The following is a 27,494-nucleotide window of genomic DNA, read 5'->3' as shown; positions in this document are numbered from 1 at the left end:
CGGCCCACTTACGGATTTGAGCACGCGGTACCTGAGAGAGTCTGCATTTGTATGTCGAAGAAGCGATCAGTAAACCGAGCCGAATAATGATGATTTAGGTTTAAAAAAAGAACAAGGGTGATTTAACAATATTAAGACTTGGGTGATCGGTTAATTGATCGAGACAACACAGACAGCAATTTAACAAAGCAAGCTTTATAGATGCTGTATATTATACCGTAAGCTTAACATTCACATGCATACGAGATACGAGTAGAGAGTAGCCCAATGGAACAAGTACAACCACAAAGACCATTCTACTCGTAGCACTAGCAGGGACCAAAACTGCAAACTAGCTCGGAACCTTTCTACCATAGCCACCGCCAAGAGCCCAAGAGCCTGGACACACCTGGACACACGGACATGACACGGACCTGCAAAGACACGCAGAACAATTGAACAAATTACTAACACAGACACCACACTGGCTACTACTACACGACTACGTAGGTATACGAGTAGAGCTGCAAGCCTAGCGTAGCAGGTCATACTCCTCTATGGGGAAGGCTGCATGCCCAGTCACATCAACTGGGCCCCACCATGCATCAGCCCGCCTGCCTGTGCCGCCGCAGAGAAATCCGGCCACATTGCACTGGCCCCGGCGCTGGGCACCTTCCACGTGTCCACGCCGTCGTTGTCCAGCAGCCCGGTGGGCCAGAACAGCTGCGACGCCCCAGCAGGACCACCACCAACCCGGAGACCGATAGGTCCGATACCTTGCATTTGCAAACCCACCTCGCCGGAGCTGAAGGGCCCGGCTGGCGGCAGCCCGAGGCCAAGGTCGAACCCTGCGCCGCGCCCCTCCAGCAGCGGCGCCGCGCTGAGCGCGAACAGCGAGCCGAGGAGGCCCTGCGACGGCGGTGGGGGCATCGGAGGTGCGCCGCCGAGACCGAAGACGTGTGCCGGAGGGCGGCGCGCCGACGGCGGAGGATGCGCCAGCCGCGGGCGCTTGCGAGTGGAGCCGCCGATGGGGACGTTGCGCAGGGACCCCCCCAGCGTCCAGTAGCGGCGGCAGGCGCGGCAGAAGTGGCGCGGCTGCGATGTGTTGTAGTTGTTGTAGTAGCAGAACTTGGTGTCGTGCGACGCGCACCGCGGGCACTGCTCCCCCCGCGCGCCGCCGTTGCCACTGTGGTTGTTCGCCTCGGCCGCGGCGTTCTGCACCTGTCGGAGGTACGCAATTTCGGCCGCCGTGGTAGTGGTGGTGTTGGAGCCGGAGGTGGCCGGCATTGTCGTCGTCGTGAGGTTGTTGTTCTTGCAGCTGGGCGGTAGCTGGGCTAGCGTCACGGCACGCTGCAGCTGCGCCTGAGCTTCCATTACTTGGCCTGCCATTGGATGCTGGCTTGGGGTTGGTGCAATGGAAGAAAGATTATCGTACAGGTTTAGATGGCCGCTGTGCTTCTACTTGCTGTTTTGGGATCTTGCCCAAGGGTGGTATATATACACGCGTGCATGCTAGTAGCTGCTGAGAGAGAAGGATGCTGACAGAAGGCCGATGAGTCCAGTCTATAGGGTAATAGGTGCCCTGCCTCGCTACTTGCTACTAGTATCTTGAGCAATTTTAGCAGACTACCTAAATATAATTGGCCATATTTTTATTTGATTATTTACTCTAAAAGATTCATTTTTCATTTTTCTGCACGCTCTAGCAAATTAGTTAAATCTCACTCTCTTTATCTTATACACTGTATTTTATTCATAACAGCTGCTTCTTACAACGGCTTTATTCCAACAGCTATTTTGTTCAACGGCTATATTCTAACTGCTAGTTGTTTCAAATATCCTTCCAACGGCTATATCTATGCTCTATATATAAGCAGTTACCACACAAACACATATATTATAAAGATTTATAAGAATAGTTATCACATAAGCACACATATTGTAAAAGTATTTACTATATAAGTACACACGTTGTAAGAATTTGTAAAAACAGTTATCATATAAATACACGTATTGTAAGAGTAGTTACTATATAAATAAATTTATGGGAATTAAATTTATGCTTAAATTGAAGTGAAGTATAAAAATAATCAAATTTGAAAATTTTTATTTAAAATTTGTAAGAGATTTTTAGTAGGAACCAGTTAAAATATGTTCTTTGTTATTTATTATATGAGTAAAAAATTGGTGTGATTTTTATAGGATCAAACAGAATTATGAAATAAAATGAAAAAAATAAACATACCAGCATAGCTAACTAGCCTTTTATGTTCCTCACTGTGCTATTGTCGGATGGCGAGCCAGCAGGTGACGGTCAGATTTACCGAGCAAGCGGAGAAGGGATGGTGAGTCTACATGAATAGCTAGCCGTTTGGCTGAGCCTGTTGGATTCACGGTTTTCAGCTTTTTTGGCTAGATTTAGCGATAAAGAGCCAGGGTTAAGCTTACCGATCGGAGCTCGGTTATCGAGCTCCAGTGATAATCGAAAATTCATGGTTACCATAGTAATCGGTCGAAATTTCAAAAAAGAAATGGAGAAAATTCATTTGGAAAATTTTTAAATTTGGAGAAAAAATCGTGATTTTAGCCGCTCGATAACCAGTCGAATTGGACCGGTTACCGAGCGGTTTTTGCGATTTATCGAGTAGTTTTCTCAAATTTTCCGCATTGTCAGTAACCGCTCGGTTTTATCGGTAACCGCTCGGTTTTCTCGATTTATCGAGCGGTTTTCTCGATTTTCAATGAAGTTCAACCAAAATTATCTCAATCTTGTAAAATCAATAACTAATTCATCTGATCTTCAAATGAAGTGAAACATATTTTGGTGGTTTCCCTGTAACATGATCTACATGATAAAAGTATTTATACTCATAAAAAAGTCCAAAATTTTCTGTGAGAAAATGTATTTGTTAAACCAAGTTAAATGCATAGTTTACTCTTTGCTAATCCAAAAATCATGAAACTAATTTTGTTAGTCTTCTTATATGATCCTATATCTTTTAAAAATACATCAACTCATGAATTAGTTATTGTAACATGCAGGATTGTGTAAATGTGTTACGACTAGATTAATTTATAACTGACCCATCACACCTTAAAACTTAGTGAAACCACTTTTATTAGTTTATTTATACTATAATTTACGTAGAAAAAATAATAGTAGACATGAAAAGTTAATTACAGTGTTGTTTCTTAACATATTTACTTTATACTTGTGAACTTTGTAAAAATCATAGATAAATTAATAAAACTCTAAATAAAGTAAAATCAATTTTAAAGATCCTCTTAAAATACATTCGACACAAGAAAAATATGTGTTTGCATGTCAAACTTTTTCTTAATATGAGTTAATAACTGAGCCACATGCTTCAAATTTTTTTTCATTTTTTTAAACTTTCTCCCTATAAAATATGATGCAAATGACATTATTTTTGAAAAAAGAATTCACAGAAGTTCTTAATTGTATCTAGTTTTTTAAAGATTTTTTTGAATTTTTTTATTTTTAAATTTTTTTAATTCAAATTCAGTTACCATTCGGTTTCTAAAACCGAGCCCGACCGAGATGACCGGTTATTATGATTTTTTTTTTTGTTACCGCCGTTTTTTAACCCTGTAAAGATCCCGGTACCGATGCTGTCGGAGATACTCAAACACCTTGTGTCGAACAGTAGCTTTCCTTGCAGTCGCAGGCCAAAGAATCCTTCCTTCCTAATTAATTACTGGGCACCACCACTTGCTGATGTGTCTCTGTACTCTGTGCTCCAATCCATCCATTGTGCGTCATCCGGTCTAAGAACGGACAAAACTGCAGTCTCGTGAGAATGCGCCGTATAAAGGGTCCGTCATTCCGTCTCTATCATAGTTCTTGCCTATCTTTACTCTGTCTCACAACATCTCCTTATGATATAATTTTGTTACAAAATTCCAGCGGTTAACGTTGGCATCAATGTTATGCACATTCTAGCCTTATCAACCATAGTTCGCATGCGTACATTAGCATCGATGCTAACTCATTTATTCCCGTTTGGCTTCTCATTAACACCAATGTATATATATGATCTTATTTACTAACGTTTTCTTCTTATTATTGCTACCACTCGTAGCAGATTATTTTTTGGTTCCGACATAACAGACTAATTAACTTGCCATAATTTCACTTTTAAGTTATCCTAAGAGCGATGGTGTCCAACTAAGGAGGCGAGTATGTCGCTATAGCAGAACATCTTATCATTAACAGTTCAAAATCGACATCAATAGTAGATTTTAAACTACCACTGATTATTTAGCATGGATAGTTAGTGACTACCAGCGTCGGGTATGAAATTGGTATTAAAAACACTATTAGTGCCGGTTGGTAGCTCCAACCGGCACTGATAGTCGATCCCCGATTCGATGTTTTTGGATCGAAAAAAGCAAAAAAAAAAAAGCAACTAAAGTCACCCGACTAAGTCCAACCATTTGCAAGTCACATGATTTTTGCTCGTATGCACCAACCAGAACTCGAACTCATGACCTCGCAGAAGGTGCACGCACGACCCCTCTAACCATCTCAACTCTGGTTCGTTCATGAGTATAATATCAATCATTTTAACATCTTCTGATCGATTATTTGAACATCTAAATGATCTTAAATGAAAAAGCTATCAACTACAAAGTTGTATATCTCGTCGAGTACTATAATGTTCATATAAAGTTTGTCTCAATCCGACTCCGTACGAATAAGTTTGTTTCTGATGCATGCAGTGTTCAATAAAACAACTATAACCTTTGTATATGGAGTGATTTTGACGTTTGAGCTCTACTTTTGAAGCTGATGACGAGGTGCATCCGAAAAAATACATGTCTTTAGAATTGTACCTTTCTTGACTCTAAAAATGACTTAGAAGACTCTCAACAGGGCCTCTGAAGTTTTGTGCGAAAACTAACCTTCTCTAATTTTTCTAATAATGTTTGGAGACATAGTGTTATATCCAAAAGTCAGTGCTATGCAGACGTTTTATCAATCCGAGTTGTTAAACTCGTGATAAAAATATTTGAATTTATAGTTTTTAACTTTGTGATCTTATGTGTGGTTTTTTCAATGATTCCTATTAATTTTACCACTAGATGTAAGCTAAAAGTTATGAATATTTTAAGATAAGTCATCAATCGAATACGGTGGTCTCTTAACTTTGTTATGATTATTTGTGCCTTTTAATGATATCAAATTAAAAAAAATTCAACTACAAAGTTGTAGATGTCGTCGAGAGCTATAATTTTCATATAAAACTTTTTTCCCACCCTGTCGGTGACATGGGAACCAGGGGTCCCTAAGTCCCGAGGCCAGGACAGCGGAATGCCACGTGACGCCTTCCCTCGGGGACTATCTCTTCGAGGGCCGAGAAGAGCCAGTTCCGGGAGGGGTACTCGGGGCCATGAACAGTGGTCCCCGAGTACCCGTAGTTCCCTAAGGACCCGAGAAGAGCCAGTTCCGGGAGGGGTGCTCGGGGTCATGAGCAGTGGTCCCCGAGTACCTGAAGTTCCCCGAGGACCCTAGAAGAGACACATCCGGGAGATGATGCTCGGGGTTATGAACAGTAGTTCCCGAGCACCTAGAGTTCCCCGAGGACCTAAGAAGCCCCCTGCCGGTGGACTCCAAAAGGGCTCAACGATGAGGTGTCAATTTGTGAGAGGTCCGATGCTGCATTTAAGGGGGAGCGTGGCCTGTCACTTCCAACCACTCCCCCCACGCCTGTCGTACTAAGTACGTCAGACCCTGCCACCGCCTGGCAGGAAGGCGTGGGGATATTTAATGTGACGGGTCCCATCGCACGTCACCCTGCGGGGCCCATAAGGGAAACGACTTGGAGATATCGTCGCTGGGCTCGAGGCGTATCGCCTACCCCCTGTTGCGTCAGACCTGCTCTGACCGAGTGGGCATGCTGGGTTATTCGACGGCTGCCTGGTGGGCCCCACCTGCACCTGCTAAAGTTGAGTGTAATGGGTGACAAGACCGACTGAAGGCGTATTTTCAACCCTTATAACATCAAACTGTAGCCCCATGATGATTACTTTCCATTTATGGCTCATGGGAACTCGTGCCCCTCCTTTTTGGGCACGCCAAGCTTCCCCCAACAGGATAAAAGGGGGGATGCACTCCGGGGAAGCATACGGCAACAGGTCTCAGAAGTCTGGAAAGTTGAGCAGAGGTTCACCAAGCTCGAAGCAAGTCCGAAGTTCTAGACTTAGACAAAAAACCTTGTAACACAGAGATCCAGAGAGAGGCATTCCAAAAGTATTAATAGCATATATACAGGAATAGGGTATTACGCTCTGTGCGGTTCGAACCTATCTAAAATCCCTTGAGCATTTACTCTCACTACCCGACGATCATCCGTCCCGCCTAGATCTCACATATTCGCATTAAATTCATGTATGAGGTAAATCTAGAATCAGCCCCCAGCCGAATCTCAAAGTTGGTCCCTCAGGATCCCCGCTTGCGGTGTTCATCCAGCGACACACCCGACTTTGTATGAAAATGTTACGAAGATTTAAGATGAGTTATGGTAGTAACAATCATCAGTGACAGTTCGTAGTTAGAATCGACACTGATACTAACTATCAGTGATGATTGTGGCTAAAATCGATAATGATACTGATTTATTAGTGTCGATTCGTGATTGGAACCGGTACTAATATTGATTTATTAATCACTACTGAAGACGTGTCAGTACCAGCTTTTAAACTCTCACATATGAACAATAACTAAGGAGCTAAGAAATAACATTGATAGTCACTATTTAGTTTCGGTTCATAGCTAAAATCGATACTGATACTGATTTATCAGTGCCGATTTAAAAAAGATTGAAACTGATAGTGACTATTAGTGTTGATTATTAGCTCATACTAATGCAATTTTATAATTACTGTTAAACCAAAATTAATGAAGTGATACTTTTTACCCGCTCTGTAGTAGTCAACCGTGTAGAGTCCAGGTGGGTGAAACGCTCTGAGATGCCAACTGCTTACCGTACCATCGTTCGGTTCTCCAACTGGCTACAAGTTAAAGGTATACCCTTGGCCAAAATAATAATAATAATAATAATAATAATAATAATGCTTACCGTTGGGTGTCGATCTTACAATCGAACCTGATTGGGCTGCTCGACCATCTGGTGATGCTATCGGAGCCTTTTCATCCTTTTTGCCACTGGTAAAAATATGACGGATATTTTTCATTGAACGGTTTATTAAAGACTTGCGAAGTAAATATAGACTATAACTATAGTTATTTGACATTATTTAATAATATATGTGTTCAATTTTGAATCTAAGAAAAATAATAAGATAAGATATATGATAACTAGTATTCATTTGAAGTATCTTAATATTAGATGCTATGAGAAAATCTATTATGATTTCACTTAAAAATATGATAATATATAGATAGATTATCACATATCCGTAAAGAGATAATACTGAATCTCTTGTTTGAACATCTTATCGATCACTCTTTATACGTTTATTTTGATTGCACCCCTATATTATTTAATATACTATGTGAGAATGCAAATATAGTTAATTTTTTTTATCTATCTGACTAACTAAAAATTTATAACACTATCCGCTCCGATTCTGATTTAAGAAAAGTAAGATAGAATATATAATAAAAAATAATTATTCAGCACTCTTATTGTCTGACTCTGACTTAAAAAATATAGAACACGATAATATATAGGTAGATTATCACATATCCATAGAGAGGTAATACTGAATCTCTTATTTTCACATTTATATATGCTTACTTGATTGCACCTTTATACTATTTAATATACTATACGGGGATGCAAATAAAGTTAAAATTTTTTATTCTTTTGACTAACTGAAAGTTTGTGACACAATTCGCTAACTCTGATTTAAAAAAAGATAGAATATGTAATAAAGAAATAATTGTTCAACATTCTTTATATCTAACTCTGACTTAAAAAATATAGGATGAGATGCATGACTAACCGTTTCTATCCATCCGATCGATTATACCTCTAATCTTGCCATAGTTTCTAAAGTAGACCGGCCGGTTTGTTGTATCATGTTCTGCATAGACGCTTCACAGCACATCAATCTGCATGATGTTACATGCGTGCAGCTCGGCGAATACCTAGCTAGTACTAACAGGTGCATGTGAATTTTCTACCGGCGGTGGCAGGTGGGGACGAGCAGTCGCTGCAACCGAGGCTGCGGCAAACAGGCACCTATCTAGATCGACCCATTCCGGGCATAGCTCTGTACGTCCTAGCTTGACTGCTGGCCCAAGCACTAGCCAGCAGCATGCGTAGGACCGCCGCGCCGGTCGACTCGGCTGATATGTTGTTGTCACTGCCATGCACCCCGGACCAGCGACCACGACCGCGCTACACCTCCCGCGTGCCGGACCAACCCAGGCATAATGTGGCAGCCTTTGACGCGCCCAGTCACATCTGGCCTACGTAGCCTCTCCTCTCCTGTCCCATGCCACGCCGTAACAACGCCGACTCCGATGCCAGCAGCAGCCTAGCACTGCTCGCGTGCATAGGCGCCAATTCAGTCGCCGTCTCGGTCGATCACGCCTGACAAGGCAGCATTCCAATGCCATCGTCATGCATGGGCCCTCTTTGCATGGCGTGCCGACCGGTCGGCACGTAGCTGCTGCCGTTCTTGGCGCCTTGCGCTTGGAGCTGCATGTTGCTCCATATGCACGCTACCTTTCTCAGACCATGCGAAACAAGAGATCGATGTATTATGGAGGCACGACATTCCCTGCCGAGCGCCGGCAGCCGGACGGACTACGCAGACCTGGCCGCGCCGGCGAGTCGGGAGACGGGCACAAAGGCCATAGACAAGCATCCTACTCCTCCGTTCATTTCTGAATCGGAGACACGGGCACATGGCTTCTCAGCTGACCAGAAATGGCAGAGCAGCAGCAGCAGCAACGCTGTACCCGGAGAAGGACCGAGCAGAAAGGATAATTCGAGCTAACTCATCACGCGAGTCACACACACTCTCAAGGCTTACGTTTGAATACGGGGCACTGGATCCCGATGTCGTAGTTCTTACCAGCACCGGCACCGGCACCGGCACCATTTTAAGATGCATAACAGCAAAATCCTATTAGAATCATTAAATATTTTTATAACAAACTAGATTACGCATCCTACTAGAATCAGTAAATGCTCCTGTAACGAACTAGGTTACACTTAGGGCGACATAGCACCGCAATCACATACCAGATCCACACAGAACGGAACAATAAGCACAACCAGGATAGAATCGACCCCAAACCAAAGAGGTCCGATAGGGGTCAGGTTCTCATTGACACCAGGGTCGACCCGTTCCCATTACCTTAGTTTGTTACTTCCCCAATCCCAACCTCTGTGCCAGCTGCCACTGCATCAGTGTGGATCTGGCGTTCGAGCTCAACGTCGCTGTGCCGAACGTGCCATTCAGCCCCTCAAAGAAAACGTAGGAATTCAGATTGCCATCAAAGGCGACGACCATTTTCCTCATGTTCGTGGTGGCACTGCAGTTCCACGATGATTTGTGGCACAACAACAAGATTTGTCGGTCATTTCGGGTGGTTTGATTTGTCAATTCAAATTCAAAATTTATATTTTGATGGTTCTTGGCAATCTTCCTACCCAAAATGGCTGGTTACTACCCGAGAACCACCGCTATCCCATTGGCATCTCCAATCCCAGAGTCCATGTAGTAATCACGATTCCCATCGTCATCAAGCTGTATATCACTGCCTCATGTAGCTATACGAACGTGAGCCAGGTTTTGCGTGACATGATTGTCCTTGACCTTTTGATCGCGTAGTTGTCGAATATCTAATTATAGGTTATATACGTATAAGAAGTATATCATATATATAGTACAATATATATTAGACAGCTTCAGATATCACGGAATCGAATCAGCAGTACCTGATACGTCCGGAATCATGTAAATATATACTAGGAAGGTCTAGATTGTTTACCCAACTCGGAACGATTAATATCCAAAACAAATCTATCTACTTCGATGTAAATGAAGACAACTCTTTATCGACTACGACTGGATAGGAGTCGGTACATCACCCTATATAGGGCGAAAAGGCTAGGGGAAAGGGAAAAAAAGGAGGGGACGCAAGCATCAAGAACCTAGTAGAGGAGATACTCGGCAACTTTAGTCCTAGGTTAAATTAGATTCGATCTACTCTTTATAATAGTTTTAGCCACATCGTTTGTACTCGAGATTATCAACATATCGTAGGGTATAGGGTATTACTCCAATCGGAGGTCCGAACCTGTATACATCGTGTGTCTTATTTTATGATCAATCCCTGCACTTGAAGGTACCCAGTCAATTTACGGACACATTGTTGGGAACTAATCTTTTACAGTTGGCGCGCTAGGTAGGGGTCTTCTTCTGTTTTGTAGGATTAATCATGCCTCAGGCACACTTTTGCATCGTATTCGCTGACATCGGCTTCTTTGACCACTTTGAGTCAACGGCAGACATCTTCGAGTCCCCTCCCGTTGACTCTGAGATGATCTTTGGAACTATGGTTTTCTGTTGGGACGAACCCTCGAGTCCAGACCATTGAATGCATACTGCAAAGTGGGACATCTCGAGTGGGATCCCATGGAGTCTAATGTTCTCCACTGCATAGACACCGACAACGACGAGGGTGGAGATGGTGACTCCAACACTAGCCAGAGTAGCCGAACAGATCGGTTTGTGTTTATGGCCAGAGGAGACGACCCCCACCGGTTGACCCAATGGAGGTGGATCCAAACACCATGGTCGACAACGGCTAATTCCCGAAGATCCAGCGACAACAGTCACTGTCGATGGTACTGGCGCTGAGTTACCACCCGAAACATCTGAAGCTGGAGCCTTATGTGCAACCGACACGACCCTCCATCGGCGGACCACAAGAGGGCAGATGCCTCCTGGCCTTTCCCGACGACTTCCGATGGGTGCGCCTCCGCCCGTGACAGCTCACGGCTCAAGGGACAAGTTCCCTCCAAACAGTCACAATGAGGCTTCATTGGCTCGACCACAACCGAGCCTCGGTAGCGACATATTCAGTACTCTAGATGCTAACATACAAGGAGCTCATATGATTCTCAGATCCCTTCCAGAGTTGAATCCAGTGAATCCACTAACTCCTATAGTCAATCAAGTCAAGACCCTACTCAATGCAGCCCAGATCCAAGTTCCATGAGAAAACAATCCCAGCAATTCTAGGCGCCCAGTCAGTACGGTCCCGGCTCGAGGAGTCACGGGCGGGAATGCTCTCGAGTAGATGAATCTCAGACGGGAAGCTTAGGTGGTCGAGCCCGAATACGACACTGTGGGCCAAACTGTAGCTGCCATATCCATAGGCGCAGAAATCAAGAAGACTTGAGGAACCGTATTCCTCACAACCAACATGATCTACGTGCGATGATCAAAAACCAACATGGGAAATGCTGTGAAGACGATCGCTGCTACTACGACAGCAAATCTACAGGATGAGATGGTTGACATGACTCCCCTGATTGAAGAGGCAGGTGTGACAGTCTCCCCCCACCTCCTCCTAAAGAGTTTGACAGGGGTTGCGAGGCTTTTCTACACGAACTTCGATCAATTTGATGGCCCGAGAAGTTCAAAGCGGGCCCGATCTAGAAGTATGACAGAAAGATCAATCCCAATGAGTGGTTGCAGATCTACACTAGTGTCATTCAAGCAGCCGGTGGTGACAACCGAGTAGTGGCCAACTACCTATTAACCGCCCTTGATGAACCCGCAAGGTCTTGGTTGCTAAACTTACCGCCAAACTTGATTCATTCATCGGCAGAACTTAAGGCTCAGTTCATAGCCAATTTTGAAGGCACATTCGAGCGCCTGAGAACGGAGAATGACCTCCACCTGCTGCACCAAGGCGATGGCGAATCCCTTCGAGATTTCATCCGCCTATTCAGCGACAAGCGTAACATGATCCTGACATCTCCGATGAGTCAGTAATCATTTCCTTCAGATGAGGTGTTCATGACACGGATCTGCATGCAAAGATTGCTACTTAGAAGATTCATACAGTCAAAGAGCTTTTTGAGTTGACCGACAAGTGTGCAAAACGAGTGGAAGCTCAGGTGCACGCTAAAAACCTTCAATTTGGCAAGGACAAACTCAAGTCGTCGAAGAGTGGAGGAAAGAAGAACAAACCTGGGGACAAGCGCAAGGGTCCCGATACGACTATAGCCGTGGTCGACAGGAGCAAATCGTGCAACACTGGGTAGAACAAAGGCCTCAATCGAGGTGGCGGAAAGTGGTGTCCCATCCATCGGAGCAACCAGCACGACTTCGACGAGTGCTATGTGTTCAAGAAGAAACTTGATGAAAAGATCATTGCAAATGCTTAGCGTGGCGATAAGCAAGCTCAGCCAAATGTTGAGGGTGATGAGCCCCAGTTCTACGAGGCTGACCACAACTTGGCGTGCATCTTTGGAGGATCTGGCACGTATGAATCTAAAAGGCTGTACGACGGTCGAACGAGAATTCAACCTGGCCCTAACTGGGCCCACTCGGTATTTCAAGTGGTCAGAACAGCCGATCACCTTTGATCAAACCAACCGTCCGGCAGCGGTACCACATCCTGGTCGATATCTGGTCGTGGTTCAGTCGACCATACTTAGCATCAATGTTTCCAGAACTCTGGTCGATTGTGGTAGTTCACTCAACCTCATCTTCTCCAAAACCTTGGACAAGATGGGAATTCAGAGATCAGAGCTTAGGACAGGAGTCAAGCCTTTCCACGACATAACTCTTAACTCATCGACCATGCCTCTTAGCCAGATCGAGTTACCGGTCACATTTGGCACGCCTGACAACTTCCGTACAGAAAAGCTAACCTTCAATGTCACAAACTTCGAGACGACCTTACAATGTGATCCTAGGCCACCCAATGTTGGGCAAGTTCATGGCGGTGATTCACTATGCCTACCAAACACTCAAGATCTTGGAACCCAATGGGGTCATTATGGTCAAAGGAGATCAGCGCGCAGCAGTCAAATGCGACAAGCAAAGCTTGGATATGGTCAAACACTTTAGTCGAGTAGCCACCACTCGTAAGGACGCAAACTCTAAGCGTCAAAAGCACCAAGGTGTCATTGAGGCCAAAGATTCCAGGCTCATAAGTCTTGCTGGCACTTCTAAATCTGACGATGTCGCTAAGGGCAAGACCAATGATGGCGCCAGCAACAAAAATACTGATGGTTGCGTCAAGGCAGCGCCCCTCAACCCATCTGAACCATCCAAGATGTTTAAGGTTGGGGCTAATCTTGACCCCAAATAGGAACTCGAGCTCATCACTTTCCTCTAGGCAAACCAAGACTTGTTCGCATGGCAACCGTCCGATATACCTGGGGTCCCCAGGGAGGTGATTAAGCATTGACTAGCTGTTAAACCCAACGCCAAAAACCTGTGGTGCAGAAGCAGCAAAGATTTACGAAAGGTATCAAGCAGGTCATCCAGGAGGAGGTCGATAAGCTCCTAAATGTGGGCTTCATTCGAGAAGTGCATCATCCTACATGGCTCGCCAATCCCATCCTCGTCAAGAAAGCCAATGGCTGATGGATAATGTGCGTCGACTTCACCGACCTCACAAGGCTTGTCCCAAGGATCCTTTTCCTCTCCAGCACATCGACCAGATCGTTGACTCTATGGCAGTGTATGTGTTGCTATATTTTCTAGATGCCTATTCAGGGTATCACCAAATTAGCATGGGATTAGAAGATGAGGAGAAAACAACTTTTACTACTCCCTCCGATGTATTTTGCTATGTAAAGATGCATTTTGGTTTAAAAAATACTGGTGCTACATATCAAAGGTGTATTCAAAACTATCTACAACCCCAAATCGGACGCAATGTAGAAGCATACATTGATAATGCTGTAGTCAAATCAAAAACCGGAAATGCATTGGTTGATAATCTCAAGGAAATGTTCGACAACCTCAAGAAGTATCGCATGATGCTCAACCTCTAAAATTGCACGATCGGTGTGCCATCCGACACTTCTCGGCTTCCTGGTGTCAAGTCGCGGCATTGGCCAACCCGTGCAAAATTGAGGCTCTCGACCAGATGCGGTCACCTCAAATACTGAAGGAGGTTCAGAAACTGACATGTTGCATTACTGCTCTTAGTCGATTTATTTCCAGGATGGGCGAGTGAGGGATACCTTTCTTCAAGCTGTTGAAGAAACAAGCTGGTTCGAGTGGACAGAAGAAGCGAAGCGCGCCTTCTAGGATTTAAAAAGGTACTTATCGTCTCCATTAATCCTTACACCGCCTAACGAAAAAGAGGAACTCTTTTTGTATATTGCAACTACCCCACAAGTTATAAGCACAGTACTGGCGGTCGAATGGGAATGTCCTGAGAAAAAGGCCAAGGTCCAGAAACCTGTTTACTACTGAGTGAGGTTCTACACGATGCTAAGCTACGATGCCCACAAGTATAGAAGCTGATATATGCAATCTTGATGTCTTCCTGGAGATTACGGTACTACTTTCAAGCGGGCAAGATCACCGTCATGATGATGTACCCGCTGAAGGATGTAATACGCAATCGGGAAGCTATTGGACAAATCGTGCAATGGACGGTAGAGCTAAATGAGTTCGATGTAAGCTACGCACTACGCACAAGCGTGAAATCTGGAGTGTTAGTGGATTTCATCGCCGAATGGACAAGCGTTAAAGAAACAAGGCCAAACATGATTGAAGATCATTGGGCGCTCTTCTTTGATGGATCGCTCATGCTCTAGGGCTTGGGGGGCTGGCATTGTACTCAAATCTCCAATGGGCAATGAACTCAGGTACATTGTTCAATTAGACTTTAAAGCTTCTAACAATATTGTAGAATATGAAGGACGGGTAAACAGGCTCCGTATAGCTACATCGCTTGGAATTAGATGACTTCTTGTGAAAGGGGACTCACAGCTAGTCGTGAACCAAGTTCAAAAGGAGTACCAGTTCTCGGACGACAACATGGCGGCTTACTTACTCAAGGTACGAAAGCTCAAGCAGAAGTTCCAAGGGCTAGAAGTAACGCACATAAGAAGGAGTGATAACTCTGGTGCAGATGAACTTGCTAGACTCGCTTCTTCTCGAGCACCAGTAACCATATGGGTGTTCATTGAGAAACTCCTTAAACCATACGTCTCGACAGTTCGGCGAACAGATGTTGCCTAACCCGACTAGCAGTCTGGCTAGGTCAGCGAGGCAGAACCCACATACACGGATGCTACACTACTCAAACGCAACCCGACTTGGATGATTCCGTACCAAGCTTATCTCTAGGGTCGAGATATTCCTGATGATGATGCGTCTGCAGAGAAAAATGCTCGTAAATCCAAGCTCCATTTTTTGGTAAATGGCAAGCTCTACCGAAAGGGGAGTAACTGAATCTTGATGAAGTGCATCACTCAGGAAGAGGGCAATAAAATATTGCTCGATATCCATGGAGTGTGGTAATCATGCGTCTTCTCGCACCTTGGTCGGAAAAGTTTTTTGCTAGGGATTCTATTGGCCGACTGTCCTCCAAGATGCTTCCGAGCTGGTCAAAAAGTGCGGGAGATGCCAATTTTTCAGAAGGAAGACCACTCGACCAGCCCATGCTCTGCAAATAATTCCTCTTTCTTGACCTTTCTCCTTCTGGGGCTTGTATATCCTAGTAGCGTTCCCAAGGGCCCAACGTGGTTACACATTCCTATTTGTGGCTATCGACACATTCACCAAGTGTATAGAGGCCAAACTCATAGAAAAAATAACAGCAAAAGAGGCCAAGAAGTTCATGAGGATCATAATTGCTTGCTTTGGCATTCCGCATCGTATAATTACGGATAACAGTAGCCAATTTTGAAGCAGGACCTTTATTGCATTCTGCGAAGAATTCGGTATCAAAACCTATTTTGCCTTAGTAGCTCACCCATAGAGTTACGGACAAGTTGAGCGTGCTAATAGTATAGTCTTATAGGGCATCAAAACTCGGGTCTTCGACAGGCTAAAAGCCTACTCGAAACGCTAGTAAAAGAACTTCCCTCAGTACTATAGGCCGTTCTTACTTCGACCAATAGGGCCACCAGTGAAACTCTGTTCTTCTTGGTTTATGGAGCGGAAGCGATGCTCCCAACCGAGTTGTGGTTCGGATCACCTCAAGTGGAAAGTTACGCCAAAGAAGAGCATGAGCAATTACGAGCGGACGACATAAATTTACTTGAGGAGTACTGAGATGGAGCATCTATTTGAGTAGCTAAGTATCAACAGGCATTGTCCATACTTGAGGGTGTGCTTGAGATACCTCAGAATGTGTTTCATGGCTTGGCGGTGAGACATCCATGGTGAAGCCTGGAAACGAGCGCACAAGCAGACGGTGAAGTGGATGTCCGATCTTATAGCTGTCAGGTACAGGAGGGAGCCAATCATACTCTTGAATTCCTGCTAGTCCATTGCCTCACTATCTTCATCCAAATCAATCCAGATCATGCCTAGGAGTGAACAAAGTTTTATCAACCGACTCCATCATATCCCCATGCTCTAGTAAGAAGGTCCTAAGACTATCATACCAAGCCCTAGGTGCCTGCTTGATCTCATACAAAGCTTTCTGAAGCTTATATACTCTATATAGGTATTTAAGATGCTCAAAGTTCGGGGGTTTCTTGACATAGACCTCTTCCTAAATGGAACTATTTACATTTAGGAACGCACTTTTGACATCCATTTGATACAACTTGAAACCCTTAGATACCGCAAATGCAAGAAGAATCCTAATGGCTTTTAGCCTAGCTACGTGTGCAAAGGTCTCTTCAAAGTCTATCATCTCTATTTAAGTGAAACCCTGAGCCACTATTCTAGCCTTCTTTCTCACTACCGATCCATCCTCTTCCTATTTGTTTTTAAAAACCCATTCTGTGCCTATGGTGTGTACATTAGGAGGTGGTTCTACAAGGAACCAAAATTTATTTTTCTCAAATTTTTCTAACTCTTCATGCATGACATTGACCCAATTTAGATTAGATAGAGCATGTCCAACATCATAGGGCTCAAAAGAAGCAACAAATGCAGAATCAATACAGTGAGCATGAGATGTGGACTTTAACCTCATTACTCTCTCATCGAGATCTTCGATCATCGTGTGTGGAGGCCACTGAATGTGTTAAGGGGCCTCAAGTCATGAGAGAATCTCCCCCTTAAACATAGCTGATATAGTGCAGACTCGAGAGTAGTTGAAGTGGATATAGAGGCTGCAGGACCCTCTGCTGGAGTAGAAGAAGCAGGAGCCAACTCCAAAGCAGTTATAGTCGAGGGAAGTAGTGGATCATCCTTGTCCTCACCGAGAGCTATAAGGTCACCATCTACAAAGATGCTCTCGCTCATCTCCTGATCACCTGCACACTCAAAGATAGAACTAGCACAAGGGGTTGACTCATCAAAAATCACATCACATGATTCCATGATGGTGTTAGTGCCAAGATTGTAAACCCTATAAGCATGACTATGAAGAGAATACCCTAAAAATTCCATCAGAAGAGCGCAACTCGAACATGTCAAGATTGCTACATTTTAGGATGAAGCACCGACAACTAAAAACTCTCAAATGTGAAACCTTTGGCTTCCTCCTAAAACATAACTCATAATAAGTCAAACTTAAGACCGAGTGCATGGAAATCCGATTATAGATGTAGCATTATGTACTTATGGGCTCATCCCAAAACTTTCTAGGAGCCCTATGCGTATCAAGCATCATCTTAGCTATCTCCACCAAAGTCCTATTCTTTCTCTCAACCACGTCATTTTGCTGAGAACGTGTGGGGTAGAAAATTGATGCTCAATACCATGTTCAAGACAGAAGCATAAAAAAGATAGTTCTTGAACTCAATGCTATTATCACTGTGAATTACTTTCAATGCACCTGTGAGTTTATTTGAACACAAAGCCAAGCGCTGAAAGGGTAAGAACTCTTGATCCTTACTCACAAGAAATAAAACTCAAGAGTAGAGAGAGTAATTGTCAACAATGATAAGTACATACCACTTCCCACCCGCCGAACGAACTCAGAAAGGACCAATAGTGCCCATATAGAGAAGTTCTCCCAGTCGTTCAGTCATCACCAGATTGTCTGGTGGGTGAGGAGTAGCAACCATCTTGCCTTGCTGACAAGGAGTGCAAACAAGATTCTTCTCAAACTTGAGCTTGAGCAATCCTCGGATCAAGCAAGGGCACTCAAATCAAAGCTCGTGTGCCCTAGTCTCCTATACCACATCTAAAGCTTAGAAGAAAGTTGAGCAAGTAACCACCAAGAAGAACCAGAAGACTCAGAAAAATCAACTCCAAAAACTCTCTCAACTCTAGAAATCTTGCAAATCAAAGTGCTAGAAGAATCAAGAACTCGAGAAGTATCACGCTTGAAGCACACTTCTAAGTCCTCATCTAACAATTGAGATACAGAAAGTAAGTTGTATCCCAGATGCTCAATCAGAGCCACATCTTTGATAGTGAAACTCTCATTTACCTTTACCATTCCTTTGGCCTTCACTCTACCTTTCTGATCATCCTCGAATGTGATGTACTTGTGATGATTCATTTGGGTGAGGTTGGAGAACCATGATGAGTTTCCCGTCATGTGGCGCAAACAACAAGAGTTAATGAGCCACTTGTTCTCCAAACCTCCACCTGCCACCTCAGAAGGATCAAGCTCGGGATCACTGTCATTGTCATTGTTATCTACCATGAAGTAGAGGTCGGTGAAGTCCTTCGCCTTCTTGTTCTTCATTTGCGGTTTCTCCTCTTCCAAGCTCTCCTCTTCACTTGATGAGGTTTCAATGTCACTGAGAGCCGCAACAAACGCCCTAGAAGCTGTCTTGGCTACCTTCTTGGCTATCTTGTCATTGTTCTTCTTGAAGAGGAGCTTATGGTTCTTCTTCTTGTGCTTGTTGTAGTTGTGGTCGCTATCCTCCCTCTTCTTGAGTTTGGGACAGTCCTCCTTGAAGTGAGCGGTGTCACCACACTCAAAGTAGGCTCGAGAGCCACCCCTCCTCCAATCTCGATGGTTGTAAAAGCGAATGAACTTCTTCACAATGAAATCAAGGTCCTCATCATTAAGTACCTCCACCTGATCCTCTATGATAGAAACAAGGGATGACAAAGAAAATCCATAAAATGAAGTGTTAGCACAAGAAACACCACCTCCAGACCGGTTGCCACCACTAAGTAAGAAAACCAATGCTATGTTCTAAAACAGAGGGTTTCCGATACTAATCCGAGCTGCCTTGCCTATCTCGGTGGATTTGAGCTTGCTGAAGAGTTAATTATAAGTCAACATGTCGTAACTTGGTGACTCTTCAATGTTTGAGATCTTCACTTCCCATGATATGATCAAGAGCATAGACAAGTTTGTTCACCCTCTCATGGTCAGAGTAGGGAGAAACACCAGTGGATGTAAGGTTGCTCACAAGTCCATCAAAATGAGCAAACATAACATCCAGAGATTCACCAAATCCTTGCATAAATATTTGGTATTCTTGGTTGCATGTTCTTTGGTGTCTGGCCTTAATCTGATTACTACCTTCATGGAAGACACTCAGAGTAGTTCAGATATCCCAGATAGTATGGAGGTGCTGGACCCTATCAAGCTTATTCTGACTCAGGCTAGTGACTAAAATATTTCTGGCCTTGTTGTTGGCCTCATACTGTTCAATTTAAACTTGAGTCATACGAGCAGTAAAGATCTCGTAGTTGGAATCAACTACTTCTCGTATTACACTTCCTTAGCTTAGAAGATAAGCCTCCATACGCATCTTTCAGTACGAAAAGTCTCATCCATCGAATAATAGAATCTTCCCACTTCTCTCCATGTCGCATATGGATCACAAAGCCAGTTAGCTAGTGATCAAACCAACTCTGGTACTAATTGTAGGATCGAGATAGGTGACTAGAAGGGAGTGAATAGGCACCTTACAAATTTCTTGCGAAATAGATGGTCTACTCCTTGTTCACCCAACGCTCCTTAAAAATGCACAAATAGAACCATAAACTTTAGAGAGACAAAGCGATAGAGAAATTTCCAAGGCAAGATGACTCCACAGATGGAATATTAGCTATAGACTCTATTCAAGACCATTCTATGTATCTTTGTGCACAAAAGCTTGAAACTTAAAGGAAGAATAAAGCAAATGATAGTCACCGAAAGAAGCAACTCCCCAAATTGATAGTATAGAGGCAAGAGGATTCAAGACCTTCTCAAATATATGAGTATATGAACATTTATACCTCGAGCAACAAGAAGAACAACTTCCCAAGGTTGAAAAATTGCAGCTAAAGGAAAAAACAAAAATAAACAAGAAAATAAAAAAACTTACACTGAAGGCAAGGGAACCAGAAGAAGGAGACTAGAAGAAGATGAACACAAGCTCATGTGAGAAAATAAACTTCATTAAGCATAGAGGTCAGCCCTATTTTCGGTAGATTACAAAGTTGTTTTTCTCACAAAAGCTCGAGCCTATTATAAAGACTAAGTCTATCCTCTCCTCTCCTCCAAAACCTATCACTAGACTCTCAAATGACCAACTCAAGACTCTCCCACAGCTCTATCATTCTATTTATAGCCCTTGGGAGCTTCCTTGTTCCCAAAATACCCTACCACCGGGTCATTTTGGTACAGATTTTGCTCTTTCTATCGAACTGCCACATCTTCTTCATGACTTAGCTTCACCTCGACGCAAGCTTCATGATGATGCCACGTGACCCTCCAGTCCTCCCGCGGTTCTGTGGTCAAACCGCAAAACCCTAGCATTCTTCTCAAAGCGTGACTAGCCACCACTTGCTTTGCCTCAAGCAAACACTTTGATGTTGACACGTGTATTCTGTCTTGCAATCTTGACCGCCAGCAAGTCTCTCTCACTCTCAATCCCTCGGACTGCCTTATCACTTGAACCGATATCCTCTTTGCTTGATTTTGTCAACATGCTATCTCCATCCTTCTCCATCCATGCTTTGCTTGACCTCCATGTGTACCACTCGGATTACCCTTGACTCCGCCCAGCCTCCTTGATCATCTGGCACCAAGCCTCCTGCTTTGCCCCGATCATCTCATCATCGATCGCCAAGTCGCATCCATCATCTGCACACCATGAAACAAGCAAACATGTTCCTTCCACTCCAAACCATCTCCAGGTTAGCTCAAAACAGAAATCCTCAATTCAAAGCACATTCTGCAGAACTTGAGAACATTGGATGTTTTAGTGTATTTTGTTCCTGAACACTGGATCATCTGGTGAGTTTAGATCCATTTTGCACCCAGAAAAATGCTTTCTGCAAGAAAAGGTCTGGCACAAGCTTCTGTCACCGGAGTTCAATTCCACCTGATTAGCGACTGACAACCTCTCTGCAAGAATTAGTTTGGTGTACCCTTCGGTGTACACAAACACTAACATGGGACTATCCGATGGCTACTTCAGTTTTAGTGCCAAACTCAAATTTCAAACTTTGTCACGCACTAAACAATACTCTAGCGCTCATTGATGGTAACATTGGATCATCCGATGGGTTGAACTTCATTTTCCTCTGAAAGATTCATCCTTTACAGGAAATACTCTGGTGAACTCTTGCAGCCCACACCGGACTATCTGGTGCATTATCCAGATTTCTTCTCAGAGAAAAAAAAACTCCATCATTCTTGTCAGCACAACACCGGACCATCTGGTCAAGCTAACTTCCTAGACACCGGATATTCCAGTGAGTTCATTTTTTCTAGACTCAGAAACAAACACAACAATTCCATTTTCCCTCTAACTTGAGTTAGTCATGAACAAAAATAAGCATCAATAAACACATGCTAACCAAGTTGAACTCAACTTGAACGTTGTCAATGGCTCATCATAATCAAACCAAGGCACATCTCAACTTGGTTTCTCAAAAGCCCTTTTCTTTCGATGCCCACATCCACCGCTCTCTCTAGCGTCGGACAACCTTCTTCTGAAAGCCAGGTCCTACCTTACAATATTTGTGCTTGATTCCGTTTCCCTTGCTTCATGATGATGGAAATTCGAGTGAGCAACCCCTCAGGGTTGGGCGGGTGCAGTAGGCAGTTAGAGAGCAAATTTGAGAGAGGTGTTGTTCCTATTAAGGTAGATGCGGCCTCTACTAGAAATATTGTTATGCTAGTTGTAGGATTGTCGACGATTAGTAAATCATCGATCTTACAAATACGTGAATAAAATTGAAGTACTCTCTTAAGCAGAATTGTACACCGGAGCACATAGATTTATACTGATTCAGGCCTCTCGAAGGATAATAGTCCTACATCGTATGTTCTTGTATTGATCTTTTAGACATATTACAAGGGGATCTTGACTAGCCTAGATGGGATCTAAACCTAGTCGAGGGTTCCTTTCATGTAGTTTCAGTGAGATGTTGATGTAGATCGTGAGTACAGAAGGCTTAGGTCTTGTGGAGCGTTGATGGCTTCTGTTGGCTTATGGCTCTTATTGTTTGTTGGTGGACTTGTCCCCCGTATGGTCCCTAGCTCTGTATATATATGGGGGTTACCATGTAGCCTCCAGACTCTTTTCCAAGTAGGATTCAATTATCCTTAGAGGTAGACTTCCTTTTTTATAGGATACATTAGACATGTGAGCAAATTCTATACGTCTAAGGATTCCTTTTCCAGACATGGACGTATGCTCCAAGAATACAAGAAACCCCAGGAGATTGGTATGTGTGTAGGACACTTGTATACTTTAGCTTTATACTACCCATCGTCAAGGCACCCATCAGTACATGAAACAAGGCTTCGACGGATCAAAACTTAGCCCAACAAAGATAAACATTTTGATAGGCTGTTTTTTGTGATAATTCGGGCCTTGGATAAGAATTCACATCTAATTAGAACGGTTATCGTGCTTGTTGAAGGATCATCAGGTGCCTCTTTGTCTGTGAGAGCTCTCTGATTAGATGCGATTTGACCTCTGGCAGTCATTTGGTTTACCGATAATCATAAAGTGGACAGACCACCGTATGGTGCCTAAAATTGAAGGGTCATGACTACCTTATTGCTCGAAGGTTTTATAAGCCCAGGGTGGTGAGCATTGTCACCCAAAGCGATCTGATTTAGCCTTTGAGTTTAGCCATGGCTTCCTCATCCTCCTCCAACTCTCAGGAGATCAGGATTAGAGTTCTGGCATCTCCACTAGGGCCCCTGACTCCATCACCAAAGTCTCCCTCTCTGCCCCCACCTTGTTCTCCAGCTGGGTCGGGCTCCTATGTTGAACTCATCGTCAACTCCTCTAACGATGAAAAGATGGAAGAGGTGGTAACGGAATCCTGCTGCTGCTGAGATTGAGCAACTAGACGAGGTTATGGCCACCAAACCCTCGTCTGCGCACCAAGAAGATGTGGACTGGGATCTTCTGGAAGAAAAGATACCATAGGAGGAGACCCTGGAGGAGGAGAAGAAAGAGGAGGCAAATGACTCATCTTCGTCTTCTCCCTCCGATGATGACGAAGGCAATGACAGAGCAGCCAACTGCTACATGAGCTACTCCAGTGGGAGGAACCTGAAGCGTAAACTCTTCTATTAGGGTCTTCTCTTTCTTCTTCTTCCCGCACGGTGTAGGGCTAGAACTCATAATTTCTTTTGGATGTAAAGTTTCCTTTGCATGTCAGCTATTGCATAAAGAGCTCAAAATTTTGTTAATGAATTATGTACTTTCAACTGAAATGCTAATGTATGAATTGGGAACACCATAAGTGTTAGATATAAAAAGCATTTGACAACTTATTGTGTTTAGCCTTAATCGCTTCTCCCTATGATTAGTTCAGGAGACATCTTCCATTATCCGGGGACAATATTATTATTAGCCTTAGATCCGACTTGAGTGGAAAGTGTTGTAGCCTTCGCGCACTCGGGGACACGAGAAGGAACCTTTCACACACCCATAGTTGTGACTTAGAATACCATACCTTCTCATTGGAATTCACTTTGGTGCATGCATGATGTGCTATTTTTAGCTTTCAATACCATGTACCCGTTAAGCCCTTGGCTGATTATCTAGAAAAAGTTCACTGATAGGTAGTCTGAATAAAGAAAATTAAATAATATAAAGAAGAACTCATACTACCCTTTAGTCGTAGAATAAACTTTTCGTGATCTAGGCATAGTATAGAGTGAGCAAAAATTTGTGGTTCCATGCATGTTGCTGTTCTGTGCTGATTCGGTTGTGGCCAGGGAAAGTGAAGGCAAGGGACATGGGAGATAGAAGAAGAGGAAAAGGAAGGGATAAGAAGAAGAAAAGAGAAGGAAAAGAAAGGTAGAGTCTCACAAAATTTCATCAAGTCCTCCACAAATTTATGATCCACACATCAAGGGTAATCTCTAATAGATGGATAGGGATGGTTGAAATCATCGCCAAATTTTGTGACCATTAGATTGATCGTTGGACAATGGTTTAATTTCAAAACTGGTATTAATTGGTGCTGAATCTTGCCATAAGCTTAAAACAAAATTGTAGGTCTCATCAATATATTTCCAATAATGCTGTTCGTATTCGATTTGGATAAGAGGTTTAGGAGAAACTATCAAAATAATGCTACTGTCTGACAAGTTTTAATCTGTGCAATATTTTGTTTCTCTTTTTTGACCTAGTTAGAGGGAGATTTTGACCAAAGTTATAAAAGAAAAGTTGTAGAAATTTTTTATCAAATGTTCGAGATGTATTATTTACTACGGTTGCTTAAGTGAATTAAAAGTTATGGATAGAACATCAAATTACTAACATTTAAAACAGTATTTTGGATAACATGAAAAAAGGTTTAATCGTGTTGCTGCTAGTATCGTTGTTGAAGTATGATTATAGTCATAAGGATAACATGGAATAGCTTTTGAGTGTAGTTTTAATCCACATGTTTGTGTAATTCCGGTATAGAGGGCCTGGTTGCTCGCCACAGTTAAGACAAGTGCATGATGAACTTGTATTGATGTTTGCTGTATAGTTTCGTTTTCTCTTCTTATTTGGTTTTTTATTTATTCATTAATTATGTGTTTATTTGATGTCCTAATTCAATATTTCATGATGTTGTTCATGTTAATGATTCATATTTTCTCGTGATGTTCCTTTCATATCATTCATGATTCAAGGATGTGTTGATTGGTTCTTATATTCATACTCATGTGTGTAAGTGTTGACCTCACTTGCTTCACTTTACTGGTAAGCGCTAATGATGTATTCAGGTGTTATCTATTTAAGACGAAAATTACTATTTCAATAAATTTTGAAAAGAAGAGAATTTTCTTTCAATTATGGTTCTTCATTGAATTCTAGTGTGTGGTATGTTTTTTCAGTTTTATATTGTACTTGTTGAGTGTTTTTACTCACACTTATGTTTTATTTGGTTTTTAGTACCAAGTGATTATGGCATGCATGAGATAGGGGTAGTACCATCGACTTGAGCACACACACTCATGCCATTCTTTATAAATATGTAGAACTTTGTGGCTAGTTTGATTCCATTAAACTCTAGCAAGGTTGAGATGGTTTCATGGTTAGGGTGTAGGTTTATGGGTTGGGCTATGATATTTAGTCATTGAGAATATGATATTCTTGCTATTACCATGTGATTTATTTATCTAGGATATAGGTAGTTATAAAGGAAACTCTGCCAAAATTTCCTAAATTTTTTTGGACTTAGTATGATTTTGCACCTCAAGTATGTGGGTATCTAGGGCGTTACAATATTTATGGTGCTCGATTGCAGCATCTTAGTCTAATGTACGTTGCTTTGTTGAACGATGCATAGACAAGAATGCTACCTAACAAGAAATTCGTCTTTAGGGAGGCAAACTACCTTTTTGTTGTGGTATTCAGATTTTGTTTTACTGGAAGTTGGAGTATAGGGAAGAAGAGTTCCATTTTAAATTGAATATACATCTGATATGAACTGCAAATTCAAGTTGGCTGGCTAGAAGTGGTGGTTCCCGAATGAAGAAACCTTGTGAGTGTTGCAAAAGATACTTGGACCATTTGGATGAAAATAATCAAAATATTAGCTGTTTCCTCAGCCGTATGACTGCAAATTCTAAACATAGCATGTTAATCCTTCAGAAGTTTGATATCTTGCTTACATACCTTGTATTTTCCATTCCTTTTGGTACCAAAATAAAATTTGATTTAGTAGGTGGAAACCCAGATTTAGTACTTTGATTCACTTGATTCGAGCTAGCCAGAACTGAATGGTGCTAGCTGCTAACTGAACACAGAAAAGCGAGACACCCTATGATTATAATTAATCATCATAGTGAGAGACATTTTCTCAGCCACACTTTTTATAGCAGCCATATTTTGTCTAACCTTAGTTGTGGCATAGTTAGGCAGAACAGGCCCATAATGTAAATTGCAAAGATTCTTAAGTACATTAGTGCTTCTGTGACATGTTCAAACCTTAAAACAACGGCATACTAGACTTATATGTCGCGCCACATTAAACAATTCTTTAATTCCCCATTAAATAGATATAGTTTTACTCATGTATCTTAGCCTTCTTGCACATACCATTGATTACTGCTGAATAAAGTAAATAACATCTGCATCAATCCCGTGCACACGATGCTCATAAAAATATTAGACTGATGAACCTCTCATGGTTGACAAATCCTGTCAGTCAGTATAGTTTAGATAGCTTATTATTAAATGTCGTACCTCATGGTTGACAAATACTGTCAATCAGTAAATAACATCTGCAGCTCCCATCTTGTTTTCGACAAAACTAATTTATTCATATTAGCTTCTGAATGATATTATTGTTTGAAATTGCCTTGTTCCACAATCTTTCGCTACTCTGAATTTTGTGCATGAAATGAATATATGTTTTCTTGTTTTGGATCTACTAGTATTAAAACTAACCATGTAAGCAATGAATGCCCTTACTATAGCAGATACACCTTATATTACATTATATGTTTCCCATTGGTCTGGCCATTACAGGATTTGAACTATTTACATTAATATCATTTGTTTTTGTTACTACAGATCGTGCCGAACGAACAGATTTCTGAATCATTTCACAAGAAATTTGTCAGGAGCCATCAAATTAGAATCCCCTAATGGCAGTGTATATGATGTTGAAGTTAGGGAGCGTTTAAATAAGACGGTTCTCCGACATGGATGGGAGCATTTAAATCATTTCACAAGAATGATTCCTTGCTGTTCTGCCACATTGAAAAATCTCGTTTTGAGGTTCTGATCCTCGATTCTGATGGTTGTGAGAAAATGTTTTCCTGTGCTGGCATAAAAAATACCCCAAGTGTTCTAGAAAGAAGTTTTGATTCTGTTCATATTTCAAACTGCTCTTGTCATGGTACCGCAGAATCATCAGGAAGTGAAAGATGCGCTCGATGCGAGAAGGGTAGCTCTAGTCATCATGGGAAAAATGCAAAGATGGCTCCAACATCCTCATCATCTGAGGAGTCAGGTTATACTGTTAATTAA

General features: G+C 42.6%; 2 protein-coding genes across 2 annotated transcripts; one reads left to right on the top strand and one right to left on the bottom strand.

Moving 5' to 3' along the window:
* Positions 1–469: 469 nt before the first annotated feature.
* On the bottom strand, positions 470–1,552 carry LOC133914246 (dof zinc finger protein DOF3.1-like). Its single transcript, XM_062357375.1, has one exon. The coding sequence runs from the start codon at positions 1,366–1,368 to the stop codon at positions 559–561; it is 810 nt and encodes a 269-aa protein (XP_062213359.1). The 5' UTR covers positions 1,369–1,552; the 3' UTR covers positions 470–558.
* Positions 1,553–2,271: 719 nt separating this feature from the next.
* Positions 2,272–27,494, top strand: LOC133914643 (B3 domain-containing protein Os03g0620400-like). Its single transcript, XM_062357704.1, is given in 4 exon segments — positions 2,272–2,324; positions 25,961–26,113; positions 27,054–27,175; positions 27,178–27,494. Coding segments are annotated over 4 exon segments (645 nt in total).

The sequence above is a fragment of the Phragmites australis genome, chromosome 4 (assembly GCF_958298935.1).
Source record: "Phragmites australis chromosome 4, lpPhrAust1.1, whole genome shotgun sequence".
NCBI lineage: Eukaryota > Viridiplantae > Streptophyta > Magnoliopsida > Poales > Poaceae > Phragmites > Phragmites australis.
This window is presented reverse-complemented; position numbering and strand designations above follow the sequence as displayed.

Bases quoted from the DNA above. Each gene is read 5' to 3' on its own strand.
- LOC133914246 (XM_062357375.1), bottom strand. From the start codon at position 1,368: ATGGCAGGCCAAGTAATGGAAGCTCAGGCGCAGCTGCAGCGTGCCGTG.